This window comes from Sinohyriopsis cumingii, chromosome 16 (assembly GCF_028554795.1).
Source record: "Sinohyriopsis cumingii isolate HCF-2022 chromosome 16, ASM2855479v2, whole genome shotgun sequence".
Lineage (NCBI taxonomy): Eukaryota > Metazoa > Mollusca > Bivalvia > Unionida > Unionidae > Sinohyriopsis > Sinohyriopsis cumingii.
The window spans coordinates 12,465,388-12,486,185 of NC_142976.1; the positions used below are offsets into that span (position 1 = coordinate 12,465,388).

Sequence of the window (20,798 nt, forward strand, 5' to 3'; positions counted from 1 at the left end):
TATCTGTATTCTCTCCAATTCTTTTTTAAAAAGTTAGAATCTTGCCCCCATCAAGATATCTGAAAAGAATGGTGTGAGCATGGTATTATCTTCTGTAAGATGGGAGCTTCTGGGAGAAAAAGGTGTCAAAAGTGATCCTTGTCTCCTTATGTCCTGTAATTTGTGGCTACAGAAAAAAGTTCCCATCAAGGGAAAGGGCTTGAAGGAGAGTTTCCATTTGGTTTGCCCTAAGATCTATTCTTAATATCTCTATTATATCTCTCTGTGCTTGAGAAAGATTCATCTCTTTACTGGCCTGTTATATCTCTCTGTGCTTGAGAAAGATTCATCTCTTTACTGGCCTGTTATATCTCTCTGTGCTTGAGAAAGATTCATCTCTTTACTGGCCTGTTATATCTCTCTGTGCTTGAGAAAGATTTGTCTCTTTACTGGCCTGTTATATCTCTCTGTGCTTGAGAAAGATTCATCTCTTTACTGGCCTGTTTCTAGACCTCTTCTATCAGCCATGAAAGAGAAGGCTGAATGAAAGTGGCTCCAATACAAAAAATGGCTTTGTTGTGATTGTTCAGAAATGTGTACAGTGGCACCTATCTCCACAAGATGTAAATTAGTGGATGGCAAGCGAGGGCTGAACTACTTTGGTAAGATTATGTGCATTACAAAAGAGCAATTCTCATGTGTGACCAATAGGATTCTCAATGGCTGAGCCTATACTTCTTTCAAACTGTTGAAAAACAGCCATCAAAAGCAAATCAAGCATGGATCCTATTGCTGTGGCATTCCATGGTTCATACAGTCCCAGAGAGTTGTATTTCAAGGACTTCTGAAAGTTTTTATGTAGTATATTTTCTAATAGAAATTTAAGTATGATATTTTTGTCTGCTATTAAATGAAAAACCACAAAAACAGAAGAAAAAAGTCCATAACTAATTAGTGCACCACTAAAGCAAACAAACACTACTCCATCTGGTAAATGTTGTTATCATCTGTCATTTGATCTACCCAATTTTATCTCATTTAATGTATGTATCCAGACTTAATCAGGAAACACTCAGACCACTCCAGTGGCCAAGTGGTTAGAGCGTCTGCCTCAGATGTGGGAGGTCGCTGGTTCAAATGCCAGCCAAGTCATACCAAAGACTACCATGGTACTAACAGCTGCCTCGCTTGGCATTCAGCATTAAGAGGTTAGTGTTAGGACTGGTCAGCCTGGGGTCAGGATAATATGACTGTGTGGGACATCATGCTATATGTCTGTGGCATGATGCCCCAGTGCTAGACATCACTATAAACTGCCACAATGCAGACATTGTAGTGATATGACTGAAAAACTGTTAAAGCTACACTAAAAATCCAAATCACAAACACACACACACATGGAAACACTGAAAAGCTATTATTTTATGATTGACTGATACTTCTCAGGTTTGAATACAAGAGGGCATATGACAATCATAAGTACAGTGAAACCAAATTAAAAGATAAATCTGAAAATTTCAAAATTTTCATTGACTTTACAGCGTATCAATATTTTTTTTAAATGAACCAAAATATAACTTCTTATTGAAGGTTGCAAATTTCATGATGTTGATTCCAAATTTCTGGCCACTAATTGCTGAGCGATATAACAAAGTTTCATTTACCAAATTTTATTGTAATTTTATGCACATTTAGCAAAAAAGGGCCTATTTTGGGGGAATTTTCAAAGGGAAAACATGGGATCCACATCTGTCCCCATGTTATCAACGGGTTTGCATGGTATCTGAGCACATTATATTGAGTTGAACTGAAAGTACTAAGATGATAGGACAGGCAATAAAACTAGTGCTATTGTGCGTACTGTATGATAAATTTGATCTGGTGTATGAAAACTCCAAAGAATCACTTTAGTGATGAAAAAGCACAACCGAATTAAGTATTTCTAAGGCCTTGACAAGCAGCATGAACTAAAGTAGTAATTGATGAACTGACAGGACCAACTGACAGGATGTGGTGACAATTCCTATATCTATGGGGAGACCACTCTCATCTGACTTCCAACTAAAAAAGAAACTTCATGTCAATATGACTCTTTTTAAGAATAACACCATCATGGCATCTCAACTGAAAGTTTCATTACAACCAACTGTCATAATAAGTCTTTATCTATTCAAGAAAAGTAGCAATAACAAGATTTTTGAAAAAATTTTAACCATAGCAATTATGTTTGATGACAAATTGGTACCAGTGCATTTAGGACCAACTAGATAATTTCATACAAATTTGCTTAGTGAAAACCACATGTTGATACAATCATCAATTCAAGACATTAATAACAACAAGATTTTCAAGCTGGCAACCGCAGAACCACACTGAATGTTTTGAGTGGCATAATTTTCACTTAAGACCAACCAGACACATGGGATGAATGTGCAGACTTTCATTGCAGTCTCTAAGCAGTTAGAAGTAACAAGCAAATTCATTGATTGTTTTTTCTTTCTCTGCCAATCAAGGTGAGGTCACAACATTTCACAATAATGAAATCTGGCTCTGATCTTTAAGACAGAGTTTTAGTTTTAGAGTTACTGGGTAGGTATAGAATGTAGCTAAGCTGCTTGGTCCTATTTCAAAGGGCATTAAAGTAAAAGTGAAGAAAAGGGCATTAGAGTAAAAGTGAAGAAAAGGGCATTAAAAAATCTGGTCAGTAACTTAGAGCATGAGTATGCAATACATCAAATGCAGTCAAACTGAGAATCATAAGTGTATTGTGGTTCATCTCTGTATCTTGAGTGCTATACATGAAATGTAGTCAAAATGAGAATCATAATTGTATAGTGGTTCATCTCTGTATCTTGAGTGCAATACATGAAATGCAGTCAAAATGAGAATCATAATTGTATAGTGGTTCATCTCTGTACCATGAGTGCAATACATGAAATGCACTCAAAATGAGAATCATAAGTGTATTGTGGTTCATCTCTGTATCATGAGTGCAATACATGAAATGCAGTCAAAATTAGAATCATAAGTGTATTGTGGTTCATCTCTGTACCATGACTGTGCAATACATGAAATGCAGTCAAACTGAGAATCATTAGTGTGTCATGGTTCATCTCTGTACCATGACTGCACAATACATGAAATGCAGTCAAAATGAGAATCATAAGTGTATAGTAGTTCATATATTGAACCATGAGTGTGCAATACATAAAATGCAGTCAAAACGAGAATCATTTGTGTGTCATGGTTCATCTCTGTACCATGAGTGTGCAATACATAAAATGCAGTCAAAACGAGAATCATTTGTGTGTCATGGTTCATCTCTGTATCATGAGTGCAATACATGAAATGCAGTCAAAATGAGAATCATAAGTGTATCTGTACCATGACTGTGCAATACATGAAATGTAGTCAAAATGAGAATCATAAGTGTATAGTGATTCATCTCTGTATCACGACTGCACAATACATGAAATGCAGTCAAAATGAGAATCATAATTGTATAGTGGTTCATCTCTGTATCATGAGTGCAATACATGAAATGCAGTCAAAATGAGAATCATAACTGTATCTGTACCATGACTGTGCAATACATGAAATGCAGTCAAAATGAGAATCATAAGTGTATAGTAGTTCATCTCTGTATCATGAGTGTGCAATACATGAAATGCAGTCAAAATGAGAATCATAAGTGTATAGTGGTTCATCTCTGTATCACGAGTGCAATACATGAAATGTAGTCAAACTGAGAATCATAAGTGTATCATGGTTCATCTCTGTATCATGAGTGCAATACATGAAATGTAGTCAAAATGAGAATCATAAGTGTATAGTGGTTCAGCTCTGTATCATGAGTGCAATACATGAAATGTAGTCAAAATGAGAATCATAAGTGTATTGTGGTTCATCTCTGTATCATGAGTGCAATACATGAAATGCAGTCAAAATGAGAATCATAAGTGTATTGTGGTTCATCTCGGTATCATGAGTGCAATACATGAAATGTAGTCAAAATGAGAATCATAAGTGTATAGTGGTTCGTCTCTGTATCATGAGTGCAATACATGAAAAGTAGTCAAAATGAGAATCATAAGTGTATAGTGGTTCATCTCTGTATCATGAGTGCAATACATGAAATGTAGTCAAAATGAGAATCATAAGTGTATAGTGATTCATCTCTGTATCACGACTGCACAATACATGAAATGTAGTCAAAATGAGAATCATAAGTGTATAGTGGTTCATCTCTGTATCATGAGTGCAATACATGAAATGCAGTCAAAATGAGAATCATAAGTGTATAGTGGTTCATCTCTGTATCATGAGTGCAATACATGAAATGCAGTCAAAATGAGAATCATAAGTGTATAGTGGTTCATCTCTGTACCATGACTGTGCAATACATGAAATGTAATCAAAATGAGAATCATAAGTGTATAGTGGTTCATCTCTGTACCATGAATGTGCAATACATGAAATGCAGTCAAAATGAGAATCATAATTGTATAGTGGTTCATCTCTGTATCATGAGTGCAATACATGAAATGCAGTCAAACTGAGAATCATAAGTGCATAGTGGCTCATCTCTGTACCTCAAACAGCTCATACTTATGACATAAAGCAGAAACAAAAGAAGCCTTAAACCACTGACATATGACCTTCAACTCAATGATAACACCCCAAATGTAGATTGTTGTTGTTGTTGTTATAGGGTTTAATACCATTTTCAGCACTAAATAGGCTATACATGGTTGCCAATATAAATGTTGGAGGAAGAACCCAAGAAAACCCTAGTCCTACATGTAAGACCTGACGCTACAAACCCACAAGAAGCTACTGGCAAGCTTTCTCACATACACACATTGGCCAAGTATGGGACTCAAACCCACGCAGACATAGGTGAGATGGCAGTGATCCATAACGGTGAGCACTTTAGACCACTATGCCACTCGGGACCCCAAGTAGATTGTTTAAGTATTTAAGTATGCATATAACCTTCAACTCCATGATAACACCCCAAATGTAGACTGTAACATACACTTTAGTGACAGTATGTAAGTATGCATATGACCTTCAACTCAATGATAACACCCCAAATGTAGATTGTAACACACCCTTTAGTGACAGGATGTAAGTATGCATATGACCTTCAACTCAATAATAACACCCCAAATGTAGACTGTAACATACACTTTAGTGACAGTATGTAAGTATGCATATGACCTTCAACTCAATGATAACACCCCAAATGTAGACTGTAACATACACTTTAGTGACAGTGTGTAAGTATGCATATGACCTTCAACTCAATAACACCCCAAATGTAGATTGTAACATACCCTTTAGTGACAGTATGTAAGTATGCATATGACCTTCAACTCAATGATAACACACCAAATGTAGATTGTAACATACCCTTTAGTGACAGTATGTAAGTATGCATATGACCTTCAACTCAATGATAACACCCCAAATGTAGATCGTAACATACTCTTTAGTGACAGTATGTAAGTATACATAACTTCATCCATTTTTCCTAATCACTCTCAAGTTTGGAAGTAAAAGGGAAAATGTACAAGAAACCTAAAATTCTGATCTGTGACCTTGACCCTGAAGAAAGGATGCCCAGTGTGGTACAGGAAACACCCTCTAGTAATAATATATCAATTTACCAAGTCTCATAACTTCACACCAAATGGCTAAAACCTTAGAGTGGAAATGAAACTGTAATGAAAAATTCAACAAATTATGCAAACACATTGACCTTGAAGACAGGATCTCCACTATTGACAAGACACATCTGCTAATGACAATATATAGGAATCCCAACTGCATTCTTCAGTTTCAAAAAACTCTAAAATTATATAGTGGAAAGAAAAGTTTGACAGAAAACTAAAAACTATAATCATGACCTTGAATATAGGGATACAATGTAGTTCACAACACATATTCCAAAGATGATATACAAGTATGCCCTCCATTTCCCAAAGTTGTGTGTCACAGAATAAGGCAAGAAAATAATTTGGTAATGCCTTAGAACAATTTGGGTAATTAGTTTTTTTAGATACATGCATCCCTCCGTAGGCGTGTCATCAGGGGTTAATGAGTTAACAAGGGTTTTAGAAAATTTTTACAAATTGTCAAGGAATGGCTAATTTTATCATTTATGTGCAATGTTGATGAACAAATGACTAAATATACAAGGAATATTCAAATTTGGTGACACTATCAAACTTCACCCATTAATCTAAAACAGAGTTAAAGTCACAGAGTCGGAACAAAACTATGTTGGCCAGATGGACAGACCTGCTTCAGTCATTTTAGTCATAATGTACTCAGTTCTTACAAACAGGCTTTAGTATTTTGGCCATAAAGTACTCAGTTCTTACACACAGGCCTTCAGCCATTTCATTCATAAAGTACTCAGTTCTTACACACAGGCCTTCAGCCATTTCATTCATAAAGTACTCAGTTCTTACACACAGGCCTTCAGCCATTTCATTCATAAAGTACCCAGTTCTTACACACAGGCCTTCAGCCATTTCATTCATAAAGTACTCAGTTCTTACACACAGGCCTTCAGCCATTTCATTCATAAAGTACTCAGTTCTTACACACAGGCCTTCAGCCATTTCATTCATAAAGTACTCAGTTCTTACACACAGGCCTTCAGCCATTTCATTCATAAAGTAATACATTCTTACACATATGCCTCCAATGATATCATTCATAGAGTACTCACATTCCCACACACAGACTTTCATGGGAAAAAAGATATAGTAGAACCTACCAATAACAGCTTGTATAGCTCTTTCCCTCCACTGTAACAGTAGAATTGTAACAGTGATCCTCTGGTCTCTCCACCTGTAATTCAGAGAAAAAAAACTGCCAGGTAACCAGTTGCAGTCCTCTCTAATATTATCTTGCATTTACAGATAATGTTGTTGTTGTTGTTGTAGGGTTTAATGCCATTTTTCAGCACAAGATAGGCTATACATGGTGGCCAGTATAAATGGTGGAGGAAGAACCCAGGAAAACCCCAGAAAGAACCACCAACCCACGAGAAGCTACTGGCAAGCTTTCTCACATAACCACACTGGCCAAGCCTGAGACTCGAACCCATGCAGACAGAGGTGAGATGGTAGTGATCCGAAATGGCGAGTGCTTTAGACCACTTGGCCACTCAGGGCACCCCATTTATTGATAAAACACAGCATAAAAAACAACATGAACTTGGACAGAGTGGAAAATTCTCTTAATATGAAAACAGAAAATCTATTCTTGCACTGCTTTGTTGTATAACAGATCAACTGAAAACTGCATATGAAGTTAATGTATTTAATATGGAGAAACTGTAACAAATTCAACTGCAAACTGCACAGACCCAGATCTACCAACATGAAAACACCAGCATATCTGAGTCTATGCAGTTTGTAAGGGATAATCAGTACAACAAACACAGACCCTGATCTGCCAGTGCATTATGGATCTATGCTGTTTGCAGTTAGATTTATGATTAAGGATATATGGTACTTTCATTTCTAAAGAGATATAAGTAATCAAAACTGATGCATGACTAAGTATTTATAATTACAGTACTATTTCCTGGCATAATAATAAGTCACAGGTATACATGTACCCATAAAACATGAAAATAAAGTTGACCTCATAGGTCTACATGTACCCATAAAATACGAAAATAAAGCTGACCTCACAGGTCTACATGTACCCATAAAACATGAAAATAAAGTTGACCTCACAGGTCTACATGTACCCATAAAACATGAAAATAAAGTTGACCTCATAGGTCTACATGTACCCATAAAACATGAAAATAAAGTTGACCTCACAGGTCTACATGTACCCATAAAACATGAAAATAAAGTTGACCTCACAGGTATACATGTACCCATAAAACATGAAAATAAAGTTGACCTCACAGGTCTACATGTACCCATAAAACATGAAAATAAAGTTGACCTCACAGGTCTACATGTACCCATAAAACATGAAAATAAAGTTGACCTCACAGGTCTACATGTACCCATAAAACATGAAAATAAAGTTGACCTCACAGGTCTACATGTACCCATAAAACATGAAAATAAAGTTGACCTCACAGGTCTACATGTACCCATAAAACATGAAAATAAAGTTGACCTCACAGGTCTACATGTACCCATAAAACATGAAAATAAAGTTGACCTCATAGGTCTACATGTAACCATAAAACATGAAAATAAAGTTGACCTCACAGGTATACATGTACCCATAAAATATGAAAATAAAGTTGACCTCAAAAGTAAGCTTTACCTTGAAAATACAGCACTTCATTCAAAACATTTCAACTCTTAAAAGGAAGCCAGTCTCCAGAATAGCTGTCATATTTTAGTAGTCATACCGATATATTGAGATTTGGTGTGTTCATAAAAAGACAAAATTTGTACTGTTGTTAAACTAATTATCAAACACTTTATTTTCCAGACAGCTTATTTTCCAGGCAAATTATTTTTAAAATACATGTAATAATAATTTTCATAAATACATGCAATAATAATTTTCATAAATACATGTAATAATAATTTTTATAAATATATAAATTTCAAGATATTAATTATATATTTTAAAACTTATAAATAAAAGAATGTTTTACCCACAATAAAATAAAAAAAACTGAATTCTACTTTGAATATCTGTAAACTTGTCATATTTAATGATTTAATTTAAGCTGTGCACTTTATATATTGTAAGTCATCTAACTGTAAAACTGCACAGGTTCTTATCTGCCATCACAATGTTTGCAGTTGGACTTACATGTAAGTGTGTATACAGTACCTAATGTTTGATGATATGTTGGGAATCAAGATAGTGAAGATTTGTTCCTACATATATTAGGAAAACCAAAATTCAGTTTTCAAACACTGACTATTAGTCAGGTAGGACATTTCACCTAATGTAGTAGAGAAACAAAATCAGCCTAAAACTTTGCAATGGTATGGAAATTTCTGCAAATCTATATGCAGATAAGCATTATGGGCTATGGACAGAATAAACAAATGCACTGTGTGCAAAGTCTGATTTGGTTGGGTGTTTAATGGCACAGAAACACAAATAGGTTATTTAGTGCCAAGGCAATTGGAGTAGAGTGCCTTGCCAAAGTATACACCTTATTAGCTGACCCTGACTTGTCTGATGGTAGGATTCAATCTATGTTAATCATTGAGCACTGTGACTCGATGGTAGGATTCAAATCTATCTATTTTAATCACTGAGCACTGTGACTCTATGGTAGGATTCAAATCCATGTTAACCACTGAGCACTGTGACTTGATGGTAGGATTCAATCTATGTTAATCACTGAGCACTGTGACTCAATGCTAGGATTCAAATCTGTCTATGTTAACCACTGAGTACTGTGACTCAATGGTAGGATTCAATCTATGTTAACCACTGAGCACTGTGACTTGATGGTAGGATTCAATCTATGTTAATCACTGAGCATTGTGACTTGATGGTAGGATTCAATCTATGTTAATCACTGAGCACTGTGACTTGATGGTAAGATTCAATCTATGTTAATCACTGAGCACTGTGACTTGATGGTAGGATTCAAATCTTTCTATGTTAATCACTGAGCAGTGTGACTCGATGGTAGGATTCAAATCTATGTTAAACACTGAGCACTGTGACCTGATGGTAGGATTCAAATCTTTCTATGTTAATCAGTGAGCACTGTGACTCGATGGTAGGATTCAAATCTATGTTAAACACTGAGCACTGTGACTTGATGGTAAGATTCAATCTATGTTAATCACTGAGCACTGTGACTTGATGGTAGGATTCAATCTATGTTAATCACTGAGCACTGTGACTTGATGGTAAGATTCAATCTATGTTAATCACTGAGCACTGTAGCTCAATGGTAGGATTCAAATCTGTCTATATTAACCACTGAGCACTGTGATTCAATGGTAGGATTCAATCTATGTTAACCACTGGGCACTGTGGCTCGATGGTAGGATTCAAATCTATGTTATCCACTGAGCACTGTGACTCAATGGTAGGATTCATACCTGTCTGATACATTAAACAATGAGCACTGTGATTCCAACCTCCATTAGCAACCTCTTACAACATGTAAGAGGAGTAATAGGTTTTTCCTACACCTCCAAGTCTGCAGGAGGCATGCAAATAATCGTAATGTTACATACCAGATCTTCATTAAAAATCCAGTTTGTTGGATATGACAATGTTTACAGTGGTCCATAGATATTTAATGTTTGTTAAAATATTGTGGATGTCAAATGGTTACCACCAAACACTAAGCGAATTCATTATTATTAAGTAAGGATTAAAATATGATCTTGGAGACATTCTGTGTGATCATTACAAGCAGCAATATCACTGTCTTTGTATGAATACAACTGAGAAATCGTTCACATACCCTTTATAAGGCTCTTGATTCCAACATTTATTTTGTTGCCAGTGCACAGAAATCACTGATTTTGCTTTGGCACCTTGTCAGTACAATATAAAGGACCAAAGTTCAGATGGACCAACACAATAGTCACTATTTCAATTAAAATATTCAGTTACTTAATTTTAGAGTAATGCCATACAAAGTGTTGATTGAACATAAAAATGAGAACAAAAATGCATGTACACCTGATAGAAAGCACATAGTGAGTACAGTATTTCCCATAGGGTCTTTGAACTAGGTTTACCTTATAACCATTGGGTTGATACTTTATAACCATTTGGTTGATACTTTATAACCATTGGGTTGATACTTTATAACCACTGGGTTGATACTTTATAACCACTGGGTTGATACTTTATAACCACTGGGTTGATACTTTATTAATTTGGTCTAGGTCTGTTACTGGCTCCAGCTGCAAAATACAAGCAACTGAACTGCCTCCTATACTGTTTAGAAATCTAGAAATAAAACCAATTTTTCACCAGCATTTTTGAATGAGACATAATAAGGATACCTTGATTAGGAAATTATGCAAACTGCTAAGCATTTTTAAACAAGGGGTGACGGCACTTATACACCAAACCATTATAATGTATGTGTTCATTCTTTGCAAGCAAGGATATAATGCAACGTAGTCAACTAACCCACTTCCATACCTGCCAACTTTCTAGACAGTTGTGTTTCTCAGACTATTTTTTTCTTCTTTAAGTTGAAATGGGGTCATTGTGGGGTCAAAGCCTATGTAATTTGAAATGGGGTCATTGTACAAAGCCTATTTAAGTTGAAATGGAGTCATTGTGGGGTCAAAGCCTATGTAAGTTGAAATGGGGTCATTGTGGGGTCAAAGCCTATGTAAGTTGAAATGGGGTCATTGTGGGGTCAAAGCCTATGTAAGTTGAAATGGGGTCATTGTGGGGTCAAAGCCTATGTAAGTTGAAATGGGGTCATTGTGGGGTCAAAGCCTATGTAATTAATATGTTGTAATGAATAACAAATTATCTGAAAATTAACTCGGACTGAAGAAGTCCATTTTTAAGCTATATTCAATATTAGGTGAAGTCAAATGATTGATACCCTAAAATAAAGCTATTCTTTACAATATGATAAACAGTATGACAACAAATAAGCTAGGACCCTTACTATTGGCATTTTTATTTTGTTCATTTTTTTTACTAGTAATTTATTAATTGGGTTCATGGGTGGCTGATTGGTCTAAGGTGCTTGCCTTTATAGCTCACTCACACAACATGAGTTTCAGCTCTATCACCATCAATATGTGAGAAAGCTTGCCAGTAGCTTTCTGTGGATTGGTTGTTCTTACTGGGTTCTTCCTCCACCAATTATACTGGCTACCATGTATCTCATGTGTAGAAAAATGGGGTTAAACCCAATAAGACCAAAACCTTTTTTAATAATGACAATATATCCAATGTTTTTGTTTATCTAATACATAGGACTGCCCCGGTGGCCTAGTGGTTAAAGCATCTGCCTCGGATGTGGAAGGTGGTGACTTCAAACCCCTGCAGAGTCATACCAAAGACTTATAGAAATTAAGAGGTTTGTGTTAGGACTGGGTGTCATGATAATGTGACTGGGTGGGACATCATGCTACATGTCTGCAGCATGATGCCCCAGTGATAGATGAATAAAATAAACTGCCACACAGCAGATATCATAGCGATATAACTGAAAAATTGTTAAAGCTATGTTAAAAATCCAAAAACACAAACACATATCTAATACATAAATTAAACTTAATTTCTAAAAAAGATGGCTTTAAATCCAACAAAACCAAAAACTTTATTAATAATGCTAATATATCCATGTTTTTGTTTATTAAATAATATATTAAAATTAATTTCTAAAAAAGATGTTCCCAAATTGTAGTACCAGATACTTCAGAACTAAACTGTAATTTTCCTTTTCTTCTTAATCATCAATTCCAAATGGTCTTTAAACTATATTATACAGAGTTACTTCCCTGCAAACTGCAATTGTTTCCTGACAAGACATAATTTCACTGGCAGCTACTGTGCATTCTGCTAAATGTAGTTCACAAAAACTGTCAATTACTGTTTAGTCTCTTGCTGAAGAAGACTATACTTTAGTAGTGTTTGATAATTACCCTCCCCAGCACAACCACCACCACCACTCTTTCATATGTCATGGATGTATATTGAGGAATTTGTTTTGCAAATCACAATCATTTCAGCAGGTTCAAATCATAATTTTCATTTGACACAGCTTGATTTGGTAGGTGCACACTTTAATTTTCATTTGACACAGCTTGATTTGGTAGGTGCACACTTTAATTTTCATTTGACACAGCTTGATTTGGCAGGTGCACACTTTAATTTTCATTTGACACAGCTTGATTCGGTAGGTGCACACTTTAATTTTCATTTGACACAGCTTGATTCGGTAGGTACACACTTTAATTTTCATTTGACACAGCTTGATTTGGCAGGTGCACACTTTAATTTTCATTTGACACAGCTTGATTCGGTAGGTGCACACTTTAATTTTCATTTGACACAGCTTGATTCTGTAGGTGCAGACTTTAATTTTCATTTGACACAGCTTGATTCGGTAGGTGCACACTTTAATTTTCATTTGACACAGCTTGATTCGGTAGGTGCAGACTTTAATTTTCATTTGACACAGCTTGATTCGGTAGGTGCAGACTTTAATTTTCATTTGACACAGCTTGATTCGGTAGGTGCAGACTTTAATTTTCATTTGACACAGCTTGATTCGGTAGGTGCACACTTTAATTTTCATTTGACACAGCTTGATTCGGTAGGTGCACACTTTAATTTTCATTTGACACAGCTTGATTTGGTAGGTGCACACTTTAATTTTCATTTGACACAGCTTGATTTGGTAGGTGCACACTTTAATTTTCATTTGACACAGCTTGATTCGGTAGGTGCACACTTTAATTTTCATTTGACACACCTTGATTCGGTACAATATACCATATATACTTGCATACCAGCAGAATAATTTAAGAAACAATAAAAGCCTAGAAGAAGGCCAGTCTGCTTATCTGTGGGACAAGGTCTAAATTTGAACATTTTTAAGTTTTCTTTTTGGCTACCAGTACACATTCTTAATGCAGATCACGTACTTAACCTAAACCGTCATGAATATGTAAGGTAAATAATGATTTACAGATATCTGAAAACTAGATAAATGATAGTAATTTTTCAAGATATTCAAGAAGAAAAATCATGTACAGTGGAACCTGTCTTGAAAGACCACCCCTTCTGCCAAAACATAATGGTCTCTCATGACAGGTGGTCTCTCATAACAGGTTATAACACTATATAATCTCTAAATCTGTACATGGAAAACCTGGTCTCTCAAGACAGGCGGTCTCTCATAGCAGTGGTCTCTCAAGACAGGTTTTACTGTACTGATTAAAATACAATGTAACAATCTACATCCTTTATTAACCATAAGGTATAAATCTTGAAAAACTGACAGAATTTTCACTTAATGATAAGCAGTTTCTGTTACAACAAACCACTAGTAAAATGGGTACCAACATTATATACTAAAAAAATTCATAAAAAATAAGTAAACTTAAATATGTGTTGTATAAGAAGGAGAAACCAATTTTTGCTGAAACTTTTATTTCTACAATAATGTTTACCTAATCATAATATATCACAGCCTTTCAAATTAAAAACAGGCATTCCCTGTCTTTTGGTTTGTTTTAGCAATAAAGAGCTAAAATGTCATCTCCTTGCCAAGATGGAAGTCAGATGAGAATTGTTTCCCCTCAGATTGAAGGATTGGTGCTAAATCCAGTCTTTTATCTATTACTACTGGAGCAGAAGTGCACTCTTACTAGGATGTAACTGTGGACAGGGCATGGGAGAGAGTGTCCATATTATGTTCAGTAAGTATTATCAAGAAACATTTTACTTCAACACGAGTCCTTCAAAGGGATTTGGAATCTACTGGCCAAAAAGAATTTTCCAGAACCATATGTTCATTTCTTGTCATTTTGTTCTTCTGAACCCCTCAGAACAAAGATGTCAACCCAATGTCAACCTCATCTGGAACCTAAACATCAAATATTCAGACTCTAGGCAGCCTGTCCAAAATGGAAAACACATTTTTTTTTTAAGGAACAAACTTATATATATTACTTTTTTTATGAGCCTATTACCCTCAAGGGTCCGACATTTGTATTGGCCATAAGTTCAATGAAAAATGTTTACTTCCTGCCTCATGCAATTTTGCAGAATAAAATGTTGGTATGTTTTTTTTTAATTAAAAAAAAAACATGTTGGAACATCTATCCATTTAGGAGATGTAAATCAATCCAATGAATGGGAACTCCAGCCAGTTGTGCTGACATCTGTGCAGATCATAATTTCTAGCAACAGATCTGGAGCATATGTCCTCCATAAGCTAAGAGAGATCCTCCCACTGATGAGATGGGACATCAAGTAGTAAGTTCTTCGATGAGACAAATTCATTTCAGAGGTGTTTCGAACTCCGTACCCAGCTGAATGAAGTGCTGGGATGGAATGACATAAGAGTTTTCCTATTGATAAGAAATGCAAACCAGCACAAGAGAAAACAAATGATTTCATGTTTGGTACAAAGGATTGCTCACCTTGTATTTATAATGACACACATCTTGAGGTAAAGCCTGACCACAAAATCTCCTTTCTGAATAGTGCTGAGAACTCGGGGTCTTCATTCTGAACCTGGATGCCTGAACGTATTAGTCAAGAAAGCAAGCCAATGACAGGTTGGAGCTTGCCATTGGCCTTGGAAACTATGACTATTATGGAGTAAAATTGTGGTGAGTTTGTACTGTGAACAATCTCAAACTCCCTTTTCATGAGGAGGGTGTTTATTTACTGCTGCATTATGTCTGCTTCTTATGGCTCTCTGGGGATGTCCAAAGTGAAGAAACCTTTGGTAGCAGAGAAGAGCTGATGAATATAATCTGGAGGGCCTCTGAGATGATTTGCAAGATCCATGGGTCATCAAGGTCATTCCCATTTTGTGGTACAATACTTAAGTATACCCTCACCAAGATGTCAGAAAAGGGTGACATGAGTATGGCATAGAAAGAAGGTAGATAAGGAGAGAAACTGGGACAAAAATAGGACCTTCTCTCACCATGTCCTATCATTACTTCTCTTCTCTGGTCCTTCTTGAGAAATGAAGAATGGGTTCTGGGTCATTGTATCCACACAAGGTTTGCCTCTTTGGAGTCTGTTTCCTGACATCCTTTACATTGTGATAGAAGAAGAGGTTGAGATCTGAGGGCTGCCTCCATGTGATCTTTGAACAGCATGGACATGGATAGGAAAGCACCTCTCTCCGTAAGATGGAAGTAACTATGAAACTGGAGAGTGAGTACTGAGCTCTGAATACATTAGCCATGCATAAGAAACTCTCAGGTGTGCCTTCAGCCTGGGGGGTCTCGCTCTATGGTGGGATCCTCACTATGCTCATCATGCTGAAATATGTCCATAAAGTATATAGTTACAATGTTCGAACCGGTTTTGTATGTCAACATTCTCTGACCTGCAATATCTTTATCAATGGCTGGGACTTTGGCGTGGAAAACCAGCATGTAGTTTGTACAAGGCCAGACTAAAGTCAAATGGGTGTTGTCATGAGAAAAAAGGCCAGTTGATGATTGGGTCATGAAGTTGCCTATCAAAGCATTGTACCTAGATGTTCTTAAATGTATTATAAGAATTAGTGAGAAAGTAGTGCAAGATGTCAGTAACTCAACACGACTGAAGTAAATGTTTGAAAGACTGAAAGACAGGTGGTCTTTCTTGATAATTAGATTAATTCTGGCTCTTTCACTAGCAAAGGACAGCTGTTTGGCAAAACCCATCAACCATCTCTCCTCAATCCACTTAATTGTGATTTCATAGCTGAATGACACTCCATGCTGGTCATATTTACTTACAATGAGAATGGCATGAAATTCAGTTAGAAAATAGAGTACATTCCTTTTAATGAAAAAACTCCTAATGATCACTCAGTCTTGACATAAGACAGTGTATGGGGGCGCTCACCAGTTATTATGTACTTGTGAGTGATGTATGTAAGGTGAAGTTGTTGCATTTAAAACATGCACAATGGAGAGAATGTTGGCATACCTCTAAGCTACATTAATGTAATGTGGATGATATTTCTTTGGATATTGTACTTTCGAAAACTGTGCATGATCTAAGCACACTGCTAACTAAAATGACTGCTCCCTTGTGCTAAAAAATCAGCCTGAATTAGTCTAAAGTACACTATCCATAGCAGCTATTAAAATAGGGAAAATGAATTTTGCCAGACTAGACAATACCAGCTTCTGAAAGTGCAATGAATGAATTACCAAATATACCAAATGTAAAAAAAGTTATTGGCTCTTTTTTCTACAATTTACCTCTGAAGTTCAGGAAGTGAAAATGACCAAGTGGAGCTGGCACTTTTTTTGAAAGGTGCACATCTGGAGTAAGGCCAAGCTGTATACTCTATAACCCATATTACACCCATCAATCATACACCAAAACAAAGGGAAGTAAAGGTTCTTTTAATTATACCTAAGATATACAAGGTCTTTTAAATAGCCAGTATAACCAGTGACACAAAAAACGGCAGCTATGTCAAAGCTAAGACCCATCTGGACAGACAAGAATATCTGTGTGAAAACTAAAATCAGACTATTGCGAGCACAAGACATCTCAATCCTTTTGTATTCATGCGAGGCCTGGACCCTGACAGCAGAAATACAACGAAGAATCCAGGCACTTGAAATGAGATGCTACAGAACCATCCTTGGCATCTCTTACATGGACCACATCACAAAAGAAGTGCATAACACCATCAGGCACAAAGTAGGCCAATACAAAGACCTCCTCACCACCGTCAAAAACAAAAAGCTGAAATGGTATGGCCATGTCACTAGAGCCAACAGTCTATCCACAACAGTCCTGCAGGGCAGCGTCCAGGGTGGCAGAAGGAGAGGTAGACAGAGAAAAAGTGGACTGACAACATCACAGAATGGACTAGGAAAAGTTTTGCGGAGACACAGGCATTGGCACATGATCGAGACAAGTGGAGGGAACTGGTCAGATGTTCAGCAGCACAGCACCTAGACGACCACACTAGGTGAAGAGACTGATGATGATGATAACCAGTGAGGAAAGCTGGGGAAATTCTTTTTCTTTAAAATTCTAACCCTATGCAAAATACGAAACTGTAGAGTGCCACCATATGAGCAGTAGTAGTAGCTGGTGCCAAGCCCTATATTCAAGGGGAGACCACTCTCATCTAACTTCTTTTATTGGCAATTGGTAAGCAGACAGCAATTTAGTACTTTTATTTCTATTACATGCCAAAAGATGTCATTAACAGCTATTTTTCACATGGGAGGGCTGGAATGAAAGGCATTGGATGTTCTAACATATTGTGATTGGGTAATGTATCTAAAAAGGAAATAAGCAAGTTGATTCACATACTAATTTGCTGCTTGAAATAAAACATATCAGTCAAGGAAAAGAAAAACATCAACTTACTGTCTTGTACTCTGGCAGGTTAACTTTATTCCTATGCGTCCATTCATACAACTTCAGCTTTGGACTGATAGAATTTGGATAATCTTTCCTAAATTAAAAGGGATTGAGCAACATAAAAATTAAAATTGCCAATTACCTCATATTTTATGAATGGAGGTATTTTAATCTACAAAAGGCTGCCGGGTGTTATATCATGAAGAACATGCATTTCAACATAAAAAAGTCATACTAAAAAGGTATCATTATTAAATGTAGATAAAACACACAAACGTTTATCTCTATTATTAGCACAGCAGTATCATGAGAAGGACAAAATCACAAAAGAAACGTGTAAATGTAAATGTAAACTAAATACATAATCACATAATCGCTTTTGCATGCTTCTAATACATTCCATCTGAAGCACTGCTGGATGCCTCTACTGCATCCAATGAAAGCACTTTCTGATGCCTCAGTCTGATACACCTCTGTATCACCTGCATGGAAACATGTTTTGATGTCTACAGTAAATATTGGCCATTTTGAGCCAGTTTTTGCAGCACCATCTTCAGGGAAATCACCCTAACAGAAACCATATGTGTCAAGGTATATGACCATTATGTCACAACACACAGCTCAGCATTTTTTCAGCTAGGATGTGCATAATTATGTAGGCTTTAACCATTTACTTCATACACTGTATGGCTTTGTAGGCAGTTCATATACATGTACCAAAGTTACACAATGTAGTGCACTATAAATAGAACACCTATTACCTATTTGACCCCATATACATAGGCCTGCCTGTTAATTGTTAAGCAGTGTAGTATATGTTATGTTTAACATCAATCTTAACCAATTGACATTTTTGGTACACATCAATTATGTATCAAAAGAGAAGTCATTCACCATCAAGCCAGTGAAGCCGAGTAACCAAACTAAAGAAAGTTCTGAATGAAATCTGGGGACTCCATTTTGGAAAGTGGAGAATATGACCCAGTTACTTTAAATAGCAGATTACAACTAGATCTTAAACACTGACCACATGATCTGACGTAATGGTCATTCACATCAATGAATACAGTATCTAACAGGGGTTTTCCTCAAAGGTGGTGCATTGAAAACCAACTCAAAATGGCTGATGTTTACAGCAGCGCTTCCATGAGAATGGTGTAGATGTGGCAAAATGCGCTTCCATGTGAATCGGGCAGAGGCGTCCAGTGGCGCTTCCATAAGGTAAAGGGTTAGTAAGTCAGATATAGGCTCTGATATTGATGTAGGCAGACAGACAGACAACTATATATGGTACTCTACAGGCAGACAGGCAACTATATATGGTACTCTACAGGCAGACAGGCAACTATATATGGTACTCTACAGGCAGAAGGCAACTATATATGGTACTCTACTGGCAGACAGGCCCTGATATACAGGCAGACAGGCAACTATATATGGTACTCTACAGGCAGACAGACAACTATATATTGTACTCTACAAGAAGACAGGCCCTGATCTACAGGCAGACAGGCAACTATATATGGTACTCTACAGGCAGACAGGCCCTGATCTACAGGCAGACAGGCAACTATATATGGTACTCTACTGGCAGACAGGCCCTGATCTACAGGCAGACAGGCAACTATATATGGTACTCTACAGGCAGACAGACAACTATATATTGTACTCTACAAGAAGACAGGCCCTGATCTACAGGCAGACAGGCAACTATATATGGTACTCTACAGGCAGACAGGCCCTGATCTACAGGCAGACAGGCAACTATATATGGTACTCTACAGGCAGACAGGCAACTATATATGGTACTCTACAGGCAGACAGGCCCTGATCTACAGGCAGACAGGCAACTATATATGGTACTCTACAGGCAGACAGGCAACTATATATGGTACTCTACAGGCAGACAGACAACTATATATGGTACTCTACAGGCAGACAGGCCCTGATCTACATGCAGACAGGCAACTATATATGGTACTCTACAGGCAGACAGGCCCTGATCTACAGGCAGACAGGCAACTATATATGGTAATCTACAGGCAGACAAGCAACTATATATGGTACTCTATGGGCAGACAGGCAACTATATATGGTACTCTACAGGCAGACAGGCAACTATATATGGTACTCTACAGGCAGACAGGCAAATATATAAGGTTCTCTACAGGCAGACAGGCAACTATATATGGTACTCTACAGGCAGACAGACAACTATATATGGTACTCTACAGGCAGACAGGCAGCTATATATGGTACTCTACGGGCAGACAGGCAACTATGTATGGTATTCTACGGGCAGACAGGCAACTATGTATGGTACTCTATGGGCAGACAGGCAACTATGTATGGTACTCTACAGGCAGACAGACCCTGATCTACAGGCAGATAGGCAAGGAATCAGTTAGGTGATGTATTTATATCAGACTGCACTCTGTGGCTTTGGTATATCGACAGTCTGCACTTTTAACAGATGAAAGAGCTGACTTTTTATCCTTCTTTTCTTACAAAACACATAATGTATGGACTGAGAGTAAACTGTATTATTTACTGTTCAACACTGTTCCATATCAAATAGAAATATTAATGTGAAAATAATTAGCATGCCTGATTCAAGCAACAACCATTTCATGAATAAAAATGTGATATTCACTATTCCACTGAACAAATAAAATACAAGGGAACATTGTTATTGCTAAATAAATTTCATATATGTAACTAACTGCTGAATAAATAACAAGCATTTTATTCACATCCATCCAAAGTGTCATCAGTGATCCACTTTA

General features: G+C 36.8%; 1 protein-coding gene across 4 annotated transcripts in view; it reads right to left on the reverse strand.

Moving 5' to 3' along the window:
- Positions 1-20,798, reverse strand: part of LOC149779955 (tRNA-dihydrouridine(20) synthase [NAD(P)+]-like) — a 77,456-nt gene that overhangs the window by 8,706 nt on the left and 47,952 nt on the right. For all 4 annotated transcript variants that reach the window (XM_089936661.1, XM_089936662.1, XM_089936663.1 and 1 more), the window contains 2 exons: positions 18,019-18,106; positions 6,770-6,843 (listed from right to left, as the gene is read on the reverse strand). In XM_089936661.1, coding sequence (XP_089792787.1) covers positions 6,770-6,843; positions 18,019-18,106 — 162 coding nt within the window. The remainder of the gene's footprint in view (positions 1-6,769; positions 6,844-18,018; positions 18,107-20,798) is intronic.